The sequence below is a fragment of the Eurosta solidaginis genome, chromosome 3, assembly GCF_040869045.1.
Source record: "Eurosta solidaginis isolate ZX-2024a chromosome 3, ASM4086904v1, whole genome shotgun sequence".
Classification (NCBI taxonomy): Eukaryota; Metazoa; Arthropoda; class Insecta; order Diptera; family Tephritidae; genus Eurosta; species Eurosta solidaginis.
Window position 1 is genome coordinate 98,574,526 of NC_090321.1, and position 25,741 is coordinate 98,600,266.

Genomic DNA, 25,741 nt, shown 5'->3' on the forward strand with positions numbered 1-25,741 from the left:
GGTGGACGCCGTTTCGAGATATCGCAATAAAGGTGGACCAGGGGTGACCCTAAAATTTTTTTGTACGATATGGGTATCAAATGAGAGGGGTTAATGAGCATTTTAAAAGAGAGTGGGCCTTAGTTCTATAGGTGGACGCCTTTTCGAGATATCGCCATAAAAATGGACCAGGGGTGACTCTAGAATGTGTTTGTACGATATGGGTATCAAATGAAAGGTGTTAATGAGTATTTTAAAAGGGCGTGGGGCTTAGTTCTATAGGTGGACGCCTTTTCGAGATATCGCCATAAAGGTGGACGAAGGGTGACTCTAGAATGTGCTTGTACGATATGGGTATCAAATGAAAGGTGTTAATGTGTATTTTAAAAGGGCGTAGGGCTTAGTTCTATAGGTGGACGCCTTTTCGAGATATCGCCATAAAGGTGGACGGAGGGTGACTCTAGAATGTGTTTGTACGATATGGGTATCAAATGAAAGGTATTAATGAGTATTTTAAAAGGGCGTGGGGCTTAGTTCTATATTTTCGAGATATCGCCATAAAGGTGGACGAAGGGTGACTCTAGAATGTGTTTGTACGATATGGGTATCAAATGAAAGGTGTTAATGAGTATTTTAAAAGGGAGTGATCCTTAGTTCCATAGGTGGACGCCGTTTCGAGATATCGCAATAAAGGTGGACCAGGGGTGACCCTAAAATTTTTTTGTACGATATGGGTATCAAATGAGAGGGGTTAATGAGCATTTTAAAAGAGAGTGGGCCTTAGTTCTATAGGTGGACGCCTTTTCGAGATATCGCCATAAAGGTGGACCAGGGGGTGACTCTAGAATGCGTTTGTACAATATGGGTATCAAACGAAAGGTGTTAATGAGTATTTCAAAAGGGCGTGGGGCTTAGTTCTATAGGTGGACACCTTTTCGAGATATCGCCATAAAAATGGAGCAGGGGTGACTCTAGAATTTGTTTGTACGATATGGGTATCAAATGAAAGGTGTTAATGAGTATTTTAAAAGGGCGTGGGGCTTAGTTCTATAGGTGGACGCCTTTTCGAGATATCGCCATAAAGGTGGACGAAGGGTGACTCTAGAATGTGTTTGTACGATATGGGTATCACATTAAAGGTATTAATGAGGGTTTTAAAAGGGAGTGGTGGTAGTTGTATAGGTGGTCGCCTTTTCGAGATATCGGCATAAAGGTGGACCAGGTGTGACTCTAGAATGCGTTTGTACAATATGGGTATCAAATTAAAGGTATTAATGAGGGTTTTAAAAGTGAGTGGTGGTAGTTGTTTAGGTGGCCTCCTGTTCGAGATATCGGCATAAAGGTGGACCAGGGGTGACTCTAGAATTTGTTTGTACGATATGGGTATCAAATGAAAGGTGTTAATGCGTATTTTAAAAGGGAGTGATCCTTAGTTCCATAGGTGGACGCCGTTTCGAGATATCGCCATAAAGATGGACCAGGGGTGACCCTAGAATTTGCTTGTACGATATGGGTATCAAATGAAAGGGGTTAATGAGCATTTTAAAGTGAGTGGGCCTTGGTTCTATAGGTGGACGCCTTTTCGAGATATCGCCATAAAGGTGGACCAGGGGTGACTCTAGAATATGTTTGTACAATATGGGTATCAAACTAAAGGTGTTAATGAGTATTTCAAAAGGGCGTGGGGCTTAGTTCTATAGTTGGACGCCTTTTCGAGATATCGCCATAAAGGTGGACCAGGGATGACTCTAGACTTTGTTTGTACGAAATGGGTATCAAATGAAATATGTTAATGAGTATTTTAAAAGGGCGTGGAGCTTAGTTCTATAGGTGGACGTCTTTTCGAGATATCGCCATAAAGGTGGACCACGGATGACTCTAGACTTTGTTTGTACGAAATGGGTATCAAATGAAAGATGTTAATGACTCTTTTTAAAAGGGAGTGGGTCTTAGTTCGATAGGTGGTCGCCTTTTCGAGATATCGCCATAAAGGTGGACCAGGGGTGACTCTAGAATATGTTTGTACGATATGGGTAACAAATGAAAGGTGTTAATGAGTATTTTAAAAGGGCGTGGGGCTTAGTTCTATAGGTGGACGTCTTTTCGAGATATCGCCATAAAGGTGGACCAGGGTGACTCTAGAATGTGTTTGTACGATATGGGTATCAAATTAAAGGTATTAATGAGGCTTTTAAAAGGGAGTGGTGGTAGTTGTATATGTGAAGACGTTTTCCAGATATCGACTAAAATGTGGACCAGGTTGACCCAGAAGATCAAATGTTAGATACCGCTAATTTATTTATATATATAATACCACGAACAGTATTCCTGCCAATATTTCAAGGGTTTTTTAATTCGCCCTGCAGAACTTTTTCATTTTATTCAACTTAATATGATAGGTGTCACACCCATTTTACAATGTTTTTTTCTAAAGTTATATTTTGCTTCAACAAACCAATCCAATTACCACGTTTCATCGCTATTTTCGTATTTGGTATAGAATTATGGCATTCTTTTCATTTTTCGTAATTTTCGATATCGAAAAAGTGGGCGTGGTCATAGTCGGATTTCGGCCATTTTTATACCAATACAAAGTGAGTTGAGATAAGTACGTGAACTGAGTTTAGTAAAGATATATAGATTTTTGCTCAAGTTATCGTGTTAACGGCCGAGCGGAAGGACAGACGGCCGACTGTGTATAAAAACTGGGCTTAGCTTCAACCGATTTCGCCCTTTTTCAAAGAAATAAGTTATCGTCCCAGAGTCTAAGCCCCTACCTAATTTCACAAGGATTGGTAAATGTTTGTTCGACTTATGGCAATAAAAGTATCCTAGACAAATTAAATGAAAAAGGGCGGAGGGGTAACGTTTCTGCCAAATTTCATCATGATATCTTCAACGACTGCCAAATTACAGCTTGCAAATTTTTAAATTACCTTCTTTTAAAAGTTGGCGGTGCCACGCCCATTGTCCAAAATTTTACTAATTTTCTATTCTGCGTCATGAGTTCAACTCACCTACCAAGTTTCATCGCTTTATCCGTCTTTCGTAATGAATTATCGCACTTTTTCGGTTTTTCGAAATTTTCGATATCGAAAAAGTGGGCGTGGTTATAGTCCGATATTATTCATTTTAAATAGCGATCTGAGATGAGTGCTTAGGAACCTACACACCAAATTTCATCAAGATACCTCAAAATTTACTCAAGTTATCGTGGGACATGGCTCAATCAAATTTTTTTTTCAATCCTGATGATTTTGATATATGGAAGTCTATATCTATCTCGATTCCTTTATACCTGTACAACAAACCGTTATCCAATCAAAGTTAATATACTCTGTGAGCTTCGCTCAACTGAGTATAAACATGTTCAATTATATTGTACTTGCCCTTCGAAGAAGAGTTTCCTAGGGCATCAAATGCTTGCTTGTGAGAACGTACATCCATATAAATGACAGCTATTTAGAATTTGATGTTGTTGCGTTGTTACTGATTCATCTTCCCGCAAAAATATTGATTTAAAATAATTCTTTAAGTAGAGTGAACCAGGATTCTATACTTTGTAGGGAGAGCCCAATTAAATGCGATATTTGCACGCGTGTCGTAACGCTGTTTACGTCGGCGATTCTTACCCGAGTGACGCGGCTTGCTACGTGCCAATATATTCATCAATGTTTTTGGAGTTCTTTTCAATGATCAACCATTGGTTGCGTACTGAAAAAAAAGAAAAAAATCGAGAACTCGTCAATCTCAGTTGTTACTGATAACAAGCCAATAATGCTTCACATACAGTCCCGAAATTGTAGCAAAATGGTCGCAAAATCATCCCGACATGGTTCCGAAAAAGTCCTCAAAGTAGTTCCAAAGTAAATGCAAATTAATTCCGAAATATTCCTGTTGAAACCTCGCAAATACCCGAGCTAATCTCTAGCAAACATAACTAATCCCTGGATCATGACGAAAAAGTTCTGGATTGGTTACAGAGTAGTACTAAAGTCGTTCCAAACGATTCCAAACTTATTCCCAAAAACTACCAAATTATTCGAAAAAGATAATCCACGAATACAAAAGAAGAAATATTTACAAAGTTGTAAGGTGCGTTAGATTGAACTGGCGGGTTCATGAGCACCTCACATAGAATGAGATCGTAGTGTTACCAGAAGTTCGTTTAACGACCAAACTGAAAACCCTTATCAAAAACTAGGACGTATGGTATAAAATAACTCTGTCCACTTGGCAAATACTAGAAGCTTTCTAGGACCTATGTATTTTATTTGCTGCTTCTAGATCTGACAGCTGTATTACTCCTAACAACTGGAGTCTTAGCCTGGCACGTTGGACACGAGCACAAAACCTGCTCGATGGTTTCCTCCTTCAGCCCGCACTTCCTACATCTGCTATCACTGACCAAACCTAATTGAATGGCATGTGACGCCAGAAGGATGCGTTCTGTCATATTACCCGTCACCAGCCGACAGACCTCTCTAACCTTTATTATTATTTTACAAATCGAACAACTTTTGAGATTATAATTTTGATCCGGCTCAAACTTTTTTTTAAGTAGCGCGCACGAAATAAGCAAATACCTGTATCAGGATTTCCTCGAAACATTTTTTTTTTCAGAGATCTGCATGTGCTCAGATTCGATGGGTAAACAAACTTGCCCACATTCAAAATGCTATATCTTTGGTATCGTCGTATCTTATTCATTCTTATTTTATTTTGAAGGTAATAACTGCGTTAAAAAAAATATTCAGTTATAAAAATCAAAATAATGACTAAAAAATGATTTTTTTAAATAATTATTACATACTGTTTTCCCCCACGAATATTTTCGAAAAAATATATATAATATGCGATACGCTTTCATCTAAAAAACACTTTTTATTTTAAGTTGGACAATTTTGTGGTTCAAAAGATATTAACTCATTTCGGACCTGACCTCGGCAACTTGCTTACATTTACTTGCAGCAGATACGTGCTACAATTGTATACAGCCAACGCCTGATTATGTATGCATGCATGGTCAATTTAACTACAACATACATACATATATGTAATTGTAAATAAATCTACTAATCACTTAACAGGTAGCTAGTGAAACAACCACTGGAATCATGCAGTAGTAAGTCAACGTCGCTTTCACTGCTACTGCCTTTTTAAATCTAGCTTCAATGTTCTTTTATTCTTTGTAGTATTCCTCGTTTTCCACATAATTAAATGAAATTTTAGGATAGCCGCTATTGCCCAATCTAATAATTCTTTTGGCGTTTGAATTGGGTTATCCGCTCTCTGTAGACATGCTCTGGCAGCCAATCTTTTCAAGGTCCCACCTGAACCATCGCATGCATTTTTGCCACGTGTAGTTGGAAAAAAGTGCCACTCCGCACTCAAATCGAAATCTTTTTGATGGTAGGTAAGATTAACAAAATTCTTTTTGGTTTTTATACTGTGCACTTGACCCATCAGAAAAATATGTAATTTTGGAAATATTTTCAAAGTTATTTTTAACATATTCCACTAGGTATTTTTGAAATAAATGCACGGCAATTGTGTTATGATGTAAACAGTCCGAAATGACAACAAAGCTTTTCATACGAATTTCGCCGCTTTCATGCCTGTAATAAATCGCAAATAAATGAATTGTTGCCTGATTGTTATTCCAATGAATTCCTTGAGCAGCATTTTGCACCACGACAAATGCATAGTTTTCGGAAAAATCACAGAGAACGATGCATTCATTTTCTGATAAAGATTCCTTTTTGCTGCTTATAAACATGTTTTGGCTTTTAACTATATATGAATGCAACACTAATTTTTTTTCAACCGGACTCCAATTTTTATAAGTATTTATCAACTGGGGATACCATTACTTGCGAAGTGCTTCTATCGACGTTCACCCATTGTCTGTAAGTTATTTCTTCAATGAAGCTATCCTCCAAAATTGTTCTTGTTTACAATAGTTGATGCATTAAGACATAACATACGTTGTCAACAGGCTTGGTAGCTTTTCATTAGGTGCACAGACTCAGCAGTTAGATGTTTGATGTTAGGTCCTTCGACTAATAATTTGACGTTCTCATGTATAGTGCAAACACATACTGAATGTGTACCACTTAAACCTGCTAGAACACAATGTTTTGGCCTCAAAGTTGCAAATTTTGAAAAACTAAACTTAACCGTGGGGTGGTTTTCCTTAAACATTTGATGAAGTTCGCGTAAGTTTATCAACAGTAGCCTCTTTTGCACGTGAATGCGTTCGTTATTAATTTTTTCCCGGTCATCGCACGACTATTTTCATCGAGTTCATAAAATTATGTTATTAAATCAATAACTTCTCTTTCTAATGCCGGATGACTCTTGGGATTTCTTCCAGAATTCCTTTTTCTTCAGCAATTTTCTTAGCAACAGTTATCATATGAACTGTAGCACAGAAATGATGTTGAACTTTCCGATGAGGCCAATCTTTGCAAATAATTAAAATTCTAAGTTGTTTTGCTCGACCACTGGTGGTAGTGAATGCGTCTTTAGGAGTTTGTAATATTTCGTTTCCATCACTGAATATGCCAAAATTTTTTCCTGAAATTGCTCCAGAAACATTTTGTATTTTTTCAGTTGAATAGCGTTTTTGATGAAACTTTGTTTTATACTCAGTTTGATTGGACAACGGTTGGTTGTACAGGTATAAAGGAATCGAGATAGATATAGACTTCCATATATCAAAATCATCAGGATCGAAAAAAAATTTGATTGAGCAATGTCCGTCCGTCTGTCCGTTAACACGATAACTTGAGTAAATTTTGAGGTATCTTGATGAAATTTGGTATGTAGGTTCCTGAGCACTCATCTCAGATCGCTATTTAAAATGAACAATATCGGACTATAACCACGCCCACTTTTTCGATATCGAAAACTTCGAAAAACCGAAAAAGTGCGATAATTCATTACCAAAAACGGATAAAGCGATGATACTGATTCACGTAATCAACGCTGAAAAACTTCATTTCATTGCGGCATCAATAACATAAGACAGTGAAAAATGTCTGTGATTGGAATCGATTTTGGCAATTAGTCTTGCTAGGTAGCTGCAGCAAAAGCTGGAGGAATCGAAACACTAGCAACTGACTATAGTTTGCGTGCAATACCTTCCTTTGTTGCCTTCGACGGGAGAAAACGTATCATTGGTCCTCCTCACCAAGAACTCAAAGCACCTTTATATATATACAGTCCACAATACAGCACATTTGCCTACTACCAAATTTTTCAAAGGATTTGCCCCAGCAGCCAGGAAAAAACACCGATTTTCATTGCGAGCATATAATACACGATATTAGCAGCCACCGGAAACACAGCACAATTTGCCAAAGGTTTGCCACAGCCACAATCAATTTCTCCACAAAAAACAACATAAGAAGTAAGTTTATATTTCTTGCCATTTTTTTTTCGAGTGCTAGTTATTTAAAAATAAAGAAAAACACCTATTGTGCGCGAAGAATTGAGTTCAAAATGGGTGTACACAGTGAAGTTTATTTTTGTGAGCGCCAATTGTTTAATTCCTTGGTTCAAAATTTAAATCACTTGTGTTTCATTTATTTCGGTCCTTGTGATTATCTGGTCTATCCCCCCACCAATGGTAAGGTTTTCCAGATACAAAACAAGGAAGAGGATAACATAACCTCACTTTCAAACAACCTCACGATATTTAACCATTTTTTGTTGTTGTTGATTTGTAAATCACAGACACAGAATTAAGTACAATTTAGTTAAGCAGGCGCTCACGTCACTTAAAACACTTTTTGTACACTTTTTTTCCGCTTATTTTCAATTCCGAAAAACAATATCGCACGCACTTTTCTTTTTTTTACAATTCAACCATTAAACTGTGTTGGTAGCGAGTGGTCCCCTTTTTCTGTTATCATTGCCGAGGCAAAAGTCTATAAGACAAACCCTTTGTTGTTGTACTGCTGTGACCAAAAGTATGAAAAAATAAACCTGCGCTTGCCGCTACCAAGACAAAAAGTCCATAAAGTAAACCCTTTTCGTTGTCGCTACTCTGACAAAGTCTGCAATAAACAATATAAATAATAAACTTCGAATTTCAATAGTGTTTATTTACGGCTGGGCAGGTATTTTTACTCTAAAGCGTTCCATTTCTATAATCGGCAATTTTCTCTTTAATAAACGTAAAAAAAAACAATGGAAACCTACATCCGTTTAGCAGAGTCAATCGCAGAGTTTGATAAAGATTACAGCCTTATTCCAGAGAGCGACCATAGCAAACACACCCTTGCAATACAGCAGGAAGAGTTGCGGCTCTTGTGGAAGAAGGTAAAGTCTGCGTTTGATTCGCTATTGGGATCTGATGAGGTGTCAGCGGATGACGTTATGGCGATCAGAAAGAAGCAAAAGGCAGCATACGCAATCTACGTGCGATGTTCAGCGTCTATATCTGCTGAGGCAGAAAAATACAAGAAGGATGAAAAGAACGTCAACCCTGAGCAAGAACCTCATGGGCATAAAATTCGCCTCCCGGCTTGCGACAAGGAAGTTTTTAAAGGGGATTATCTGTCTTGGCCAACTTTTCGCGACCTGTTCATGGCAATATATATAAACAATTCTAGTTTGAAAGGGGTGGACAAGTTATTCCATCTCAATAACAAAACGCAGGGCGAAGCAAAAGATATCGTAAAAAAATGCCCTCTCACAAATGAAGCTTTCGAGATGGCCTGGAAAAACTTATGTGAAAGATACGAAAACAAACGTATCTTAGTTAACACATAACTACAAATTTTATTCAACTTAAAAAAGGTAGAAAGTGAGTGTGGCAGTTCAATAAAAAAGCTGCAAAATGATATAAATAATTGTATTTCGTCCCTCAAATGCCACAAAATTGACACTTCCAATTGGGATGCAATCCTGACCTATTTATGCTCAACCAAGTTACCAGAGAGCACGCTGGCTCTTTGGGAGCAAAGTATAGACCATAAAATGGACATATCCAAGTGGGAGGATATGGATAAATTCCTGTGTAATCGGTTTCAGACACTTGAAACAGTGTCTGGTTTTACAGGGCAGACCACTTCGAAAGTGCAAAAACCAAACGCGTCGCGACAATCGTCAGAAACCCCTACGAAAAGACTTGGTGCTTTTCAAACGAAAGTATCCAAGCAAACAATAAAATCAATTTGTAAAATGTGTAAATCCCCTGAACACAGATTACGCAACTGTTCACGCTTCTGCGAGTTAACCCCAGTAGAAAGGATTAAATTTATAAAATCCACAAGTGGCTGCCTGAATTGCTTATCCCCAGGACACACCGTGACGAAGTGCACCAGTTCCTACAACTGTTCCAAATGCCACTCTCGTCACCACACGCTCCTGCATGCGGATACATCTCAGCACACGGCTGTACGCAATCCTTTCAAAGATGCGGATAACATCCCAACAACTTCGGCACAGGCGCGACAATCTGCGAACCAGAATGTAAAATCCTGTCATGCCAATTCCAGCACAGGCGTGCTATTAGAAACCATAATGGTACCGACTTCTCCGCACGGGCATTAATTGATTCAGGGTCTGAATTTTCCTTTATAACTGAAAGACTGAAACGCAGAATCAATTTGCCAGCGAGAAAAATGCATGCACAAGTTTCAGGCATCACAAATGCGGTGTCAGCTCAGGTGAAATAGGCATCCAAAATTGAATTACGTTCACCAGTGGATGCCTGCCTCAGCCTGACTACACCCGTTCTAGTCCTAGCCAAACTCACTGGGAATCTTCCATCCTGCCATATCAACGCCATGACTATGCAGGCATTCCCAGACTTGGTTTTGGCAGATAAAAGGTTCTACATCAACGAAGACGTAGACCTCATACTTGGAGGAGACATATATCCCCAAATTATACTGAGCGGTCTGAAAAAGAATGTACTAAATACACTTTTGGCCCAAGAGACAGTGTTCGGTTGGATACTAACCGGTCGCATCGAAGCACCGAGTCCAACGAAGAGCATCATGTCATTCTACAACGAGGTTGCGTTGGACAACCAATTAAAAGCTTTCTGGGAGGTAGAAAATGTTCCCAAAAACAAAATGCTTAATGAAGAAGAAAGGTATTGTGAACAATTATTTAAGGACACAACAAAACGTGATGAAAGTGGAAGATATACAGTTTCGCTACCATTCAGGCAGGATTACCCTGAGAATATTAAATTAGGACCGTCCCTAAAGCGCGCATGTTCACAATTCTTCAGAAATGAGGGACGATTACTGAAAAACTTGGACATATGAGAAAAATCAAGAATAATGTACCATCCGACGATTCGGATAATTATTTCCTGCCCCACCACGCCGTTGTAAAGGCAGAAAGTACCACTACCAAGGTGCGCGTCGTCTTCAACGCGTCAAGTCCGACAGCAAATGGCATTAGTCTATACGACATACTCCACCCAGGTCCAGTACTCCAAGCAGACTTGCCTATTTTAATTTTACGTTGGCGACTGTATCGCTTCGTCTTTAATAGCGACATCGAAAAGATGTATAGGCAAATTTGGGTGAACGAAAATCACACCAAATTTCAACGGATTGTCCATCGAACATCCCCCAACGAACCCATCAGTCTTTACGAACTAAAGACTGTCACCTTTGGTGTAAACTGCGCCCCCTACCTCGCGATACGGTCACTTCTACAATTGGATGATGATGTAGAAAATAGCATCGGGTATATTACGAGAAATTATGTATGTCGACGAGGTTTTATCTGGAGGACATACAATAGCGTCAACCATCAGAGCAAGAAACCAGATTCGCGAAGCATTACACTCAGCTGGCTTTCCATTGCGCAAGTGGACATCAAATTGTGAGGAAATCCTTCAGGACATCCCCAAAACGGATCTGCTCAGCGAGGACTGCCTAGCGTTTGAAGAGACTAGCTCGGTGAAGGCACTCGGAATACGATGGAACGCGAATGCAGACATGTTTTACTTCACCGCAGGAGCTTTAGAGAGTGGCGAGAACATCACCAAACGCGTAGTCCTATCCGCTATAGCCAAAGTTTTCGACCCTTTAGGCTGGCTTGCACCAGTGAAAACCATTCCATTACCACGTTTAGAACTTTGCGGCGCCGTGCTGCTCGCAGAAATCATGGAATCAATATTCCGAAACATTCATTTGGGGCCAGCAAAAGTTCACCTCTGGACAGATTCAACCATCGTACTCGCATGGATAAGAAAGCCGCCCTGTTCCTGGTCAACCTTCGTCGCACACCGAATCACTAAGATCATCGATATGGTCGGTAGCAAGGACAGGCTTCACGTGGACTCTGAATCTAATCCAGCATTCTAGGAAGCAGAGGACTACTTGCATCATAGTTGGTCAACAGGGCAGGGACCTTCTTGGCTGCAAGAAGACAATTCTCACTGGCCAGCACAAGAGACCGAATACAAAACGCCCGTTGAGGAGAAGAGGGCACAAACATATGCCACGACAAGGGTAGATCATGTAGATATTCTCGACCGTTTTTCAAATTTACCCAGGGCTTTGAAGGTTCTATCCTATGTTAGGAGGTTTTATAAAAGAATTCACCCAAGAATAAAAGCCTCGTTCCACGAAAAAGCGTGTATAATCTCAGCCAGCCAATGAGATTAAGGCAACGACTCAGGCATTAATACGAGTCTGCCAGAAACAGTTTTACGGGACAGAATATTTAAAATTGAAAAATAGGGAACCGATCGACCGAAAGAGTGAAATATCGTCACTCAACCCATATATCGACAAAGATGATATTATTAGAACAGGGGGGCGTCTAGGGGCGTCAAAAGACATGCCATACAACGAGCGTCATCCGATCATCTTGCCGTACAATTGTAGGCTGTCTCGCCTTATAGTTATGATGGCTCATCATGACTCCCTTCATGGCGAGAACCAGCTCATGCTCCGCCTCATCCGAACCCAATACTGGATACCGAATGTCAAGACCATGATCAGAGCCGTCATCCACAATTGCAAAACCTGCATTATTCATCGAAGGCAGGCACAGTCCCAACTTATGGGTACCCTTCCCTGCGAACGGACTACTTTTACCCGCGCTTTCACCAATACCGGGGTAGACTTTGCGGGGCCTTTCGACATCAAAAGCTACCGCGGTAGAGGATGTCGACTGTCAAAAGGCTACGTATGCCTTTTTGTCTGTTTCTCCACTAAGGCCATTCACTTAGAGGCCACTAGTGACCTCAGCACCCCATGCTTTCTCGCAGCCTTCTCGCGTTTTATCGCGAGAAGAGGATGTCCGAAGAACATCTACTCTGACAACGGTACAAACTTTGTCGGAGCATCAAGATCTTTACGATCCGAATTTAAAACCTTTCTGGCCGAAAGCCGAGACAACACAGTCTCAAAGTACAACCATCAAGCATTAAGCTGGCATTTTATTCCCGCCGCTGCTCCACATATGGGCGGCTTGTGGGAGGCGGGAGTGAAGAGCTTCAAAAGCCACTTCAAAAAGATCGCATCTCCCCATAAGTACACCATGGAGGAGTTCCAAACCATTTTGTGCAGGATTGAGGCGTGCCTCAACTCGCGCCCACTCAGTCCAGGGTCGAATGACCCAACGGATCTGGAACCACTAACCCCAGGACATTTCCTAACGGGCAGCCACCTACTGGCTCCGCCAGAACCAGATGCTAGTGAGAGCTCTGCCTCGATGATAAATCGGTGGCAGAAACTCAAAGCCCTCCATCATACTTTCTGCAAGCGATGGAAGGTGGAATATCTATCCGAACTTCAAAAACGAGTGAAGTGGAAGCATCCCAAAGAAACATACAAGTGGGAGATCTCGGCGTCCTCAAAGAGGACAACTTATCTCCCAACGAATGGAGGTTAGGTAGAGTCGTCAACGTACACCCCGGCGAAGATAACCGAGTACGTGTAGTCGACCTCATAACCGAGAAGGGTCAAGTCAGACGACCTTTGGTCAAACTGATCCTTCTCCCTACGGAGATCGATTGTGGGAGGACCACGAGTTCCTCCTAACAATACGTCCGTTCCTCCACATACCTCCTTTCAGAAAATTCAACCCCAGCTCTCGTTCACCCGGAACGAGGCCAACCAACAACCCTAATGCAGATCCGTATCTGCCACCGAAACCAAGGGCATTCTCCGGCCCATTCAATTTTTAAAAATTTCAAATAAAATCTTCCCACTCACTCGTTCTCCCATAACGAGGATACCAGAAAAGCCCTCACACCGATCATCCATCTGCCACAAAATACTTATTTTCAATTTCCAAAATCAAACCCCAATTCACTCACTCCCCAGAGCGAGGACACCAGAACCCTAACGCAGATCCATGATCTGCCACATAATGCATATGCACTCGTTCAAAGGCACTCGGCGAACAGAATTTATGAAAATTCATCCCATCACCCAAAACCTTTTGTTAAAAAAAAGAAAAACAGAATTTCTTCTACTCATAAATTTTGAGTTTTCCAATGAAAAAATCGAAAAATTAGCAAAAACAAAATCTTTTGTGAAAGAAGGACTGGCAACAAATTATAAAACAAGTTAAAATACAAACCTAGATGCTTATACATATCGGACTATGTGAGCATCTACATTAGTAGCAGTTCAAGTTCTAAACTCACCCTCTTTTTGTTCATTGATTGATAGTTGCGTGCTGTGACTGGATGTGTAACTCATAAGTTCGGTACTTCCTGATCCATAATTTCATCAGTTTTCACTGGTTTCATAACGTCCGCAATGAATTGTGGATGCATTTAAGCATCACGTCTTTTATTATGAAGCACACGACACCTAAATTTATGGAAAAGGAAATATGAGGTTTTCCATCGCACATATTCATTGATATAAATACGGTTTATATCGTCTATGAAAGCTCAAACCACATATAAAAGTTTTCTACCATAGATGGGTCTTAATAACAAAAAGTGGAAATAATCCCATAGCCCGGTAGTAAGCCGACAGTCTTGGAGGCGATTTGATATAATCACTTCAAAAACTCAAAGAATACAACAACAAGAACATTTGGTCGGAACTTTCACCGACGATATATATTTTAGATTACAAATTCTACTAACCGTAAGCTATTGTACTCTCGGTCAGGTCTACATTCAAGTTCTCTGTACGCTCAAGTTCAAAATTTTGCAATATTAAATAAACTAATATGCAATGATTTATGTTGTGCCAGGTTTACTATTATTTAAGCGGCCGTTTCTATTAAATGAATATCCAACACAACTTATTATAAGGCTATGAAAAAAATCATTTCTTTGCCGTCAAAGGAAATGTATAGAAAACTTTACCAATCGATTATTTTATCTTGTAAAATGGAATACAAAAGCCTTTGCTAAACAAATCTCATCGCAGGCGTCGGTATTGAGGACATAAATAATATGAATATTGCATTCCCAAATTGGTCATAGTGTGCATAACACTTATGATATTCCAAACACCAATACTGGTCCAATGGTCCCATATAACGTGATCTTAATTGTACCTCCTGATATTCGCTACTATTCAGCGTCCTATTATTTTGTAATGTTTGATGAAAAATCTTTTTAGTAAATCTAGTCGCAAAAGCCCACCACCTAATGTTCTTTTACCTCCTGAAGATTGGTTTAAATTGCGTGAAAAAACACATGTCTTTACGTTTATGTTGGCCACAATCATAGCCAGAACACATTGGTCAATTTCAAAATGCTCTGGTAAATTCCGAGCCATGCAACGTTCCACATTCTGTAGTTGATTTTCAACTAAAAAATACGCTATGAGCCATAGCACGCAACTCATGAAGACTTGGAGCTGCTCCACATATTACACATATCACATTTGTTGGAGCCAATGGAATTGGTACAAATCTATATGCTAGCATTGCATCTCGTTTCGGCAAATAAACTGGAACATCATTTTGTAATGTAAGTGACGAATTCAATAGTAACAGAAGTAATTCCCGGTCTATGGGATCCAAATCCCACCAACCTTCGGTACCAACCGCAACACTATTACCAACAACGAGAGAACAAAAAAAAAAAGGGAACCACAAAGTCCACTAAAGTCGTTTAAGCGCTGACCCAATTGTTGATGTTCCACCGACAATGTACAATCCGTAAAATCTAACATGCGCGTTGTACAAACTTCCAAAGCGGCATCTACCAAAGGAACATTTTTATACTACATAATATTTTTCACTGTCCTCAAACTTGTTATTTTATAATTATTTGTTAGCATTGAATACGTGGATGCAGTCCTAATTTCGACTAAATTTTCAATATATTGAGTTGTTTAAAGTTTACAAAATTGTAATTATCGGTTACCCCAAACTCGCGTACACGTACTGCCGGGGCCATTATTGCACATTGCAGTGCTGCACCACGTGATACTGATTCATCTTGATTCAAAGTGGAAACTCCAGACACACGCTGGAGATAGGATCACGTGTGCAGTGTATACGAAACTCGGCAGCACGTGGCACATGTGCCCGATATTCGCACAGTTTTGTATCAACCACAAACACATGACAACTGTTCGAGATGCTAATGTGCGCATTACCATTATTCCTTATAGCAGCAGCAGCACCAGCAACATCTCTGACTGCTGGCGCGTTTCGTCCGTTATTTGGATCATTGTTCAGATCCTCATCGTCATCTTCATCTTCTTCCTCCATCTGTGATGTGTGCACAGCGGTTGTGACTAAGCCGAAAAAACTATTCTCACTCTCTGATGATGAGCTGGCATAATTTAAGCGTTCTGAAGCATAACTGGCAAGCGTATTTCCATTAGCTGCTTGCAGACGCAAGCAATCGGGTAATATTGTCATTAAAACCATATTTGGCTGACGCTTTTCTTGGCGCAATTTGCGTATACACGAGCGTACCGTTTGCAATTTGGAGCTATGCGATATCTGTTTCGGCATTTCTATTGTACCCAAATAACCGACAATTGCATGATATTCCAGAGCAGCGGCTGGTGCGCGCGCCATCGCGTTCACATTAGCCAAATCAGCGGCTGGGTTGGAGGCAGCTGAAACTACAGGTGGCTTCGGATTGCTTCCTTCCCCTACAAATACAGCTCCAACTCCCGTTGGAAGTGGTGGATCTTCGATGAGTGGTCTAAGTTTTTGTAATTCCATTGGTTTGAGTGCAGATACACATTTCGACAGTTGTTCGGCACGCGCAATCTGTTGTTGTTATTGTAAAGTAACACTCCTTTTCTTTTGCGGTGAATTACGCAAGCGATGCTTTTTAGCTTTGTGATGTAAAAAGCGTGGCTTAGCGCGTGCGCCACCTGTAAATAAACCTAATTGGTTGGTTAGTGTACCATTCAAACCTGTCACAGCTGTTTGATGCTGCAGCATCAATGCTGCATTTTCTTTATCCGAACTATCCGGATAATAATTCTCGGCAATTTGCATGCGTATACTGCCAAACGAATTGCCAATTAATTGCACTACCGTTTCATGTGGTAACTTAGATACGTTTAAACCAATAACGGAAATTAGAAAATCTCCGGCACGCAGGCCAGCCTGGTCGGCTGGTGAGTTGGCAACTATGCATGAGAGTCTGCATGGTTGTTGTCCTGATATGGTAAAACCGAAACCATTATAACCACGTCGCACTTCTACTGTGCGTGTACCATAGTTTGGTCGCTTCTTACGTCTTCGCTGTTGCACATGTGCTGTGCCTGTACTAGTCGAGGCGCAATTACCTCCACCTGCGCTAACAACAGCATTGTTGCCTCCAACATTTGGTATTGTAGCAGATGTTGCATTATTGCTGGTTGTTGGTGTGCTGCTGGTTGGCTGTGACGGCGAGAGTGGATGATGATGATGCATAATTGTTGAGACTGTTATATAATGTGTCGATGAACATAAGCATTCAGGAAAACCAGTCCATAAAGTGGAAAATTTTTGGCACAAAATTAATAAATAATTTGCCACCTATTTAGTGGAGCTTATTACTCAGTAGCTTATCACCGAATCTTCTGTATACCACAACGACGCAGCATCTTTACTCCAATATATGTATGTCGCCAAAGAATTTAAGATAGGCATGTACAAATCAAGTTTTTGTCACACACCTATCACGCCAGAGCGGTTATTATGCCACCTTGGTTGCGGCCAACACATTTGTTGGAACATTTCGGAAAAGTGCCCTTGCAAGAAAAGACATGTTATTAACTATTTTTTTGGTCAACTTTTGTTTGACGGCAAGTTCCTGAATGATCGGCCAATACTTACTGTATTTTTCATATTTGGGACCTGTTGGTTCTTGGCGGCCACACCAATGATACGTTTTCTCCCGTCGAAGGGACAAAGGAAGGTGTTGCACGCAAACTATAGTCAGTTGCTAGTGTTTCGATTCCTCCAGCTTTTGCTGCAGCTACCTAGCAAGACTCATTGCCAAAATCGATTCCAATCACAGACATTTTTCACTGTCTTGTGTTATTGATGCCGCAATGAAATGAAGTTTTTCAGCATTGATTACGTGAATCAGTATCGACGATAAAAAATACTATAAGATAGCTATTATTCCACGTTTTTTCCAGAGCTTATAACCAGTTTAATTTACGCACAATGAGTCATAAATTGTTTTTTGACAGCTAAAAGAAAATTGCAAATGGTTGTACTACGGCCACGCGCCGTAGTAAAAAGAATGAAACAACGGAAAAAATCTTTCGATTAGTCCCATTTGTTTCAATTCTGAGAAATTTACATTCTATACACGGGCGTGTATAAATGTTCGCAATTTTTTTTGTCTTTGCTGCCGGTAAATATCTACCAGTACGCGGACTTTTTAAGAGGAAAATGTTGGTAGACAAAAAAAAATGAAAATAGTAGTAGTTGGTAGATTTTTTTACCAAGAAAATAACAGCTATAGTTCTTATTTGTCCCAAACACTTAATAATTTATTGTAAAACAAATAACGCGCATTTCAGAAGATGACACTTTAAAACTCGTAAACAAGACAAAATTACATGTACATTTGTATATACCTACAACAAATGAACAAAATATAACCGCAAAATTCCCAAATTCGAGTCTCCCACTTGTGCCAGTTTATATATTAAACATATGTATATACATATATATATATATAAAATCTCACCCCAATCCCCATGCTTCTGTACATTGCTTATGCCTATACGACACTCACTTTTTCCTGTATCGTGAGTGTGAAATACCGACAAACATGCACCAAAACGTCTAATCACAACAATATTCCAAAGTACCAAAGGTACTGCCACAAAATAACCGATCTCGGCGGTTAATCGTTTCCGTAGAACCTTTTATTTTCATTCAAATCATTCAAAAAATTTCTCTACTCAAAAATTTATTTCCTGTTTAAGTTCTTCAGAAATTTTTCAAAATTTACTGATTTGGTCAGTATCGCCTCCTAATGTTAGTTGGGTGGGCTCGGCAATTCAATACTTTAAAATTATCGCAGCATACGTTTACAGTGCGATGATACTGAAATATTGGTAGATTGTGGGCCTCGGTAGTAGTAGTAGTAAAAAATGAAAATGAACCAGAAAAGTTAGTAAACCTACCAATGCGGTAAAGTCCGTGCACTGACTGTCCATATACTTACACCAACGTCTCTACATATACATGCCGAGTTTAAATGTACACTATATTAGGGATGCATAAAAGGAGGCAAACGGGTACCCAAAAACCCGTTTCTGACAAATCGGTATCGGAGCCAACTACCCTTCTGGAACCGTGCCTTTTGCTAAAGGCCATCAATAAAACAGGACTACAAGCGTACTTGGGGAAAAGTTGAAGAAATAAGTGAAGGGCAATACACACAAAAAAAAAAATGATTCACTCTACAAATTTTTCTCTTCGTCCAAAACGAAGATTTTTATTTTTTCTTTACATAGCAAACAATTTGCTGTCCAAACATTTTTTTTTGTGGCGGGCAGGAAAGTTGTTGGTTTTTTCAGCACGAATAACACAAATAACAGCGAATCAAAAGAACCCACGCTATACACTTTCTACCCGGTTCGGCACCAGAATGTGCGAACCGAAAATCGTAAATGCTAATTTTTCGGTAGCACTAGTGTGCCCGTGGCTAACTAAAACGCTACCGGGTGACACAAAATAAACAAAATAAGGCACTAAAGACCCAGGCACATAACGTGCAGGGAAAGAGGCCATGCACATAATGTGCGCCAAATATTTTTTTTTCCAGCAACAGATGATTTTCCCCCTACACACGCGCTAATAAAATTTCCTAACCTCGATAATCAAATTAGGGCCTACTCGCCACCGAACGCGTGACACAGTCATTATAAGTAAATGGGTTTCCTTTTGTTTTCTTACACACTCTGCATAGAATGACGCGCTACGCATCGTTGCGTCAAAGAACCGAGCGCCTGGCCGGTCGCTACCCCAAGCCTTGCCCTCTATGTGACGCTCAACATCCCATTCGCTCGTGTACTGTCTACCAGGCGAAGACCCCTCTGCAGCGGTTGCGCGAGATCATACGCCTTAACTATTGCCAAAATTGTTTATCGATGGTACATCGCGCTAAAAATTGCTCCAGCGATGGCAGGTGTCGACGATGTGGCCGACCGCACCACATCACACTACATCTACCCATGGAAGATCTTCCACGACAACCAGAGCCCTATAAGAGTTGGGCACAGCAAGTGGAAGAGGAGGAAGAGGAAGAGCGCGAAATAATACGGGCATCCAGAGAGAGTAGGTCCCACCACACAGGAGAAGAGACGGATGAAGTGCTATCCATTCACGCTTCAGAGTCAGCATTTTATCGCGATGCACCGGAAAATCGCCAGGCGGAAGCAATTACACAGTCGCCACAACAGGATATCGGAGGATCGGACCCACGGCCGTTCCGACCCCTGTTAGCCCATGAGAAACGAAACCAGAGGGGTGCGGAATCACGGCCTTTCCGCTTCTCAAACAAATGTCAGAATCATCCCATCCGCCATGATCGCAGACTGGCTACTCGGCCACGCCAGCTGCACCGCACGACGGAATCCTCCCACAACGACGGCAACCACGAGCGTAGACTGGCCCCACGGCCGCGCCAGCTACCTATCTATTCGGCATTTCGTAACGGTATTCCGACAATTAACACTACCTTGGGCCCAACTCTGCGACCGATGGCAAGTCTTGCGCCGACTGCGATCGTGAAGGTGGAAGCCGGGGGGCGATTGCATCTCATTCGAGCACTTATTGACGCATGTTCCCCCCGCACAACGATCGACCGCAGGCTGGCGCAAGATTTAGCGCTTCCGACCACCCACGCTGCCGGAGAGGTCGGCTGTTTTGTGCGACTCCGCGGGAAACATGGAAACAGCAGGACGCTGACGACCCATGCGGTATGCGTACGCGACTTTCAGCGTGTCAGCCCTTCACATAGTGTCGACGCCAGCATTGCGACTCCCTACGAGCATGTCCGCCTGGCTGACCCACACTTTTATGCTTCTACACCGATCCGTCTTGTTCTCGGCGCCGACGTCTATGGCGAGGTGATAACACCGGGAGTTTTGCCACCATCTTTCGGAGCGCTGCTCGCGCAAAGTACGATCTTCGGGTGGGTACTTTCGGGGACCCACCCGATCTAGTATGCCTTAAGAGTTATTTATTTTTTCTTACTTTTTATTTTATTTAAGTTTGTGCGCTTAAATAGTACGTTTTTTTCGAAATAAATGGATTCTTTCTTTAAACGGCAAGAAATATGAACATATATATCTTTTTACTTTTTTGCAATCCCTAGCTCTAGGCAAACATGGCTCAGGCCTCTAACCATGACGGGAAAGTGGCGAATGACCGAGGCATCCGCAACCAAGCTCGCACACTACGCAACTCATCGTGCGTGCTGCCAAGCCGGCGGACTGGCCGTCGTTAGGTTAAGTTTTTTATTTTTTTCCCCTCTTCTTTACGGTCGGTGATCCTTGGAGGACTGTGAGGTTGCGTACCGCAAGGGGGGCGGCATGTTTAGGCCCAATGCCTAACTTTCACTTGATTGACGGCGCCCCTCCCTAATGTTTTAATAATATTTCCAGCCACCCACACTCACGCCGCATTTGTGTGCATGCATGCACATGCATGCGTTGCTTACACATTTTTTTTTTTTTATACTCAGTTGAGCAGAGCTCACAGAGTATATTAAGTTTGATTGGATAACGGTTGGTTGTACATATATAAAGGAATCGAGATAGATATAGACTTCCATATATCAAAATAATCAGGATCGAAAAAAAATTTGATTGAGCCATGTCCGTCCGTCCGTCCGTCCGTTAACACGATAACTTGAGTAAATTTTGAGGTATCTTGATGAAATTTGGTATGTAGATTTCTGGGCACTCATCTCAGATCGCTATTTAAAATGAACGATATCGGACTATAACCACGCCCACTTTTTCGATATCGAAAATTTTGAAAAACCGAAAAAATGCGATAATTCATTGCCAAAGGCGGCTAAAGCGATGAAACTTGGTAGATGGATTGACGTTATGACGCAGAATAGAAAATTAGTAAGATTTTGGACAATGGGCGTGGCACCGCCCACTTTTACAAGAAGGTAATTTAAAAGTTTTGCAAGCTGTAATTTGGCAGTCGTTGAAGATATCATGATGAAATTTGGCAGGAACGCTACCACTATTATTATATATGCGCTAAATAAAAATTAGCAAAATTGGATGAAGAACACGCCCACTTTTAAAAAAAAAAAATGTTTTTTAATTCAAATTTTAACAAAAAATTTAATATATTTACTATATATAAGTAAATCAAGTCAAAATTTAATTCCTGTAATGATATGATGCAACAAAATACAAAAATAAAAGAAAATTTCAAAATCGGCGTGGCTCCGCCCATTTTCATTTAGTTTGTCTAGAATACTTTTAATGCCATAAGTCGAACAAAAATTTACCAATCCTTCTCAAATTTGGTAGGGGCATAGATTCTATGACGGTAACTGTTCTCTGTGAAAATAGGCGAAATCGGTGGAAGCCACGCCCAGTTTTTATACACAGTCCACCGTCTGTCCTTCCGCTCGGCCGTTAACACAATAACTTGAGCAAAAACCGATATATCTTTACTAAACTTAGCCCACCTACTTATCTGAACTCACTTTATCTTGGTATAAAAAATGGCCGAAATCCGACCATAACCACGCCCACTTTATCGATATCGAAAATTACGAAAAATGAAAAAAAGCCATAATTCTATACCAAATACGAAAAAAGGGATGAAACATGGTAACTGGATTGGTTTATTGACGCAAAATATAACTTTGGAGAAAACTTTGTAACATGGGTGTGCCACCTACCATATTAAGTAAAATAAAATGAAAAAGTTCTACAAGGCGAAATCAACAGCCCTTGGAATCTTGGCAGGAATACTGTTAGTGGTATTGCATATATAAATAAAATAGCAGTACCCGACAGATGATTTTCTGGATCACCTGGTCCACATTTTGGTCGATATCGCGAGAACGCCTTCACATATACATCTAAGGGCCACTCGCTTTTAAAACCCTCATTAATACCTTTAATTTGATATCCATATCGTACAAACACATCCTAGAGTCACCCCTGGCCCACCCTAATGGCGATATCTCGAAAAGGCGTCCACCTATAGACCTAATGCCCACTCCCTCTTAAAATGCTCAGTAACACGTTTCGTTTGATACCCATATCGTACAAACATTCTAGAGTCACCTCTGGCCCACCCTAATGGCGATATCTCGAAAAGGCGTCCACCTATAGACCTAATGTCCACTCCCTCTTAAAATGCTCAGTAACACCTTTCGTTTGATACCCATATCGTACAAACATTCTAGAGTCACCCCTGGCGTCCACCTATAGACCTAATGCCCACTCCCCCTTAAAATGCTCAGCAACACATTTCGTTTGATACCCATATCGTACAAACATTCTAGAGTCACCCCTGGCCCACCCTAATGGCGATATCTCGAAAAGGGGTCCACCTATGGACCTAATGCCTACACCCTCTTAAAATGCTCAGTAAGACCTTTCGTTTGATACCCATATCGTACAAACATTCTAGAGTCACCCCTGGCCCACACTAATGGCGATATCTCTAAAAGGCGTCCACCTATAGACCTAATGCCCACTCCCTCTTAAAATGCTCATTACCACCTTTCATTTGATACCCATATCGTACAAACACATTCTAGAGTCACCCCTGGCCCACCCTAATGGCGATATCTCGAAAAGGCGTCCACCTATAGACCTAATGCCCACTCCCTCTTAAAATGCTCAGTAACGCCTTTCGTTTTATACCCATATCGTACAAACATTCTAGAGTCACCCCTGGCCCACACTAATGGCGATATCTCTAAAAGGCGTCCACCTATAGACCTAATGTCCACTCCCTCTTAAAATGCTCAGTAACACCTTTCGTTTGACACCCATATCGTACAAACACATTCTAGAGTCACCCCTGGCCCACCCTAATGACGATATCTCGAAAAGGCGTCCACCTATAGAACTCATGCCCACTCCCTCTTAAAATGCTCAGTAACACCTTTCGTTTGATACCCATATCGTACAAACATTCTAGAGTCACCCTTGGTCCACCTTTATGGCGATATCTCGAAAAGGCGTCCACCTATAGAACTAAGGATTACTCCCTTTTAAAATACTCATTACCATCTTTCATTTGATACCCATATCATACAAACACATTCTAGATTCACCCCTGGCCCACCATAATGGCGACATTTCGAAAAGGCGTCCACCTATAGACCTATTGCCCACTCCCTCTTCAAATGCTCAGTAACACTTTTCGTTTGATACCCATATCGTACAAACATTCTAGAGTCACCCCTGGCCCACCCTAATGGCGATATCTCGAAAAGGCGTCCACCTATAGACCTAATGCCCACTCCCTCTTAAAATGCTCAGTAACACCTTTTATTTGATTCCCATATCGTACAAACACATTCTAGAGACACCCCTGGTCCACCTTTATGGCGATATCTCGAAACGGCGTCCACCTATGAACTAAGGATCACTCCTTTTCAAAATACTCATTAACAGCTTTCATTTGATACCCATATCGTACAAACATATTCTAGAGTCACCCCTGGTCCACCTTTATGGCGATTTCTCGAAAAGGCGTCCACCGATAGACCTAAGGCCCACTCCCTCTTAAAATGCTCAGTAACACCTTTCATTTGATACCCATATCGTACAAACAAATTCTAGAGTCAGCCTTGGTCCACCTTTATGGCGATATCCCTAAATGGCGTCCATCCATAGAACTATGGCCTACTCTCTCTTAAAATACTCTTTAATACCAGCCATTTGATACACATGTCATACAACCACATTCCAGGGTTACCCTAGGTTCATTTTCCTACATGGTGATTTTCCTTATTTTGTCTCCATAACTCTCAACTGAGTATGTAATGTTCGGTTACATCCGAACTTAGCCTTCCTTACTTGTTTTTTTTTGTTTTACGAGGAGGAAGCATCGAAAGCCTCATAGTCAGTGTGGGACTTTAACCGCACTAAACCTCCTACCGTCTGAGTACCATTTACCCCCCGGTACTACCGTCAAGTATTCCGTCGGGAGGTAGGTTGAGCACTAAGCTCTACGTCTGTCGGGGTCACGTTGCTGTACTTAGATAGTGCCGCGGTATGGTTAACGCTGGGACTGACACGCCCTGCTTACTACCTGAATGTGCTTGACGCATACCACTTCTACGAATATTTGCAAGCCTACCTTAAACACTGTGCATATAGTGCTTGTGGCATGCTTGTGCGTTCGACTACTTGTATTGTAGGGTTTTGTTTTTTACATATGTATATATGTGTAAATAAATTATATATGTATAAATAGAAATTTTTTTTTTTTTTTCCACAATACGTAACGGGGCTTTCCTCGTACTTCCACCGGTTGGAGAGGTCTTCTCTCCAATCCGAGTATAAACTCTGATTGCATGTGAGACGTTTACCCTCATACTCGTTGTTACTACGGTTGGAGAGGCCTTGTCTCCAATCCGTACTCAGGCCGAACATTGATCCGGCTCGAAGGACCAATGTTCGGCCTGAGTGCGTCTGGAACCGGCAGTGGGTAGGCGCACACGGGTCGATCTCGGGATTGTTGGTTCACTCAGAAGAAATAAAGAAGAACACAGGAGGATTTTCCCCGTTATAATATATGATTTAATGATAAAACGCAAGAAATGTACAGTGCAAGATTAAATAAGTGATATTATACCTGTATAAAAAGTACGGCGTTGATCCTTGGACGATGCGTATCGTTAGGCGGTTGATCGAGAAAGAGGCCGGTTGTGCCGTTGATGACAACCGCTAAGCCGCGAAAAGGTCCTTTATTATTAAGGAGGGGAAAAACCACACACACAACCACCCTTACGTATACGTGCATGAGTGCTGACAACCTGCACACACACACATGCATGTGTACGCAACGCATGCATGTGCATGCATGCACACAAATGCGGCGTGAGTGTGGGTGGCTGGAAATATTATTAAAACATTAGGGAGGGGCGCCGTCAATCAAGTGAAAGTTAGGCATTGGGCCTAAACAGTAGGTGAGTTGAAATGATGACGCAGAGCAGAAAATTTGTAAAATTTAGGACAATGGGCGTGGCACCACCCACTTTTAAAAGAAGGTAATTTAAAACTTTTTCAAAGTTGTAATTTGGCAGTCGTTGAAGATATCATGATGAAATTTGGCAGGAACGTTACTCCTATTACTATATGTATGCTTAATAAAAATTAGC

At 41.1% G+C, this 25,741-nt stretch overlaps 1 protein-coding gene, 1 long non-coding RNA gene and 1 pseudogene across 3 annotated transcripts in view; 1 reads left to right on the top strand and 2 right to left on the bottom strand.

Moving 5' to 3' along the window:
• The window catches only part of LOC137247287 (protein fuzzy-like), a 70,064-nt pseudogene extending 54,724 nt beyond the window's left edge, over positions 1-15,340 (bottom strand).
• The window catches only part of LOC137244200 (uncharacterized), a 79,211-nt gene that overhangs the window by 10,209 nt on the left and 43,261 nt on the right, over positions 1-25,741 (top strand). The window lies entirely within an intron of this gene.
• LOC137246554 (regulator of G-protein signaling loco-like) lies at positions 15,320-17,515 on the bottom strand. 2 transcript variants are annotated; one of them, XM_067777644.1, is made up of 2 exons: positions 17,230-17,515; positions 15,320-17,144 (listed from the first exon to the last, which is right to left on the bottom strand). In XM_067777644.1, exon 2 carries the CDS (start codon positions 16,120-16,122, stop codon positions 15,388-15,390), a length of 735 nt encoding a protein of 244 aa, XP_067633745.1. In that variant the 5' UTR covers positions 16,123-17,144; positions 17,230-17,515; the 3' UTR covers positions 15,320-15,387. The 2 variants fall into 2 exon arrangements, with proteins under 2 accessions (XP_067633745.1, XP_067633746.1); XM_067777645.1 differs by having other exon boundaries at positions 15,454-17,144.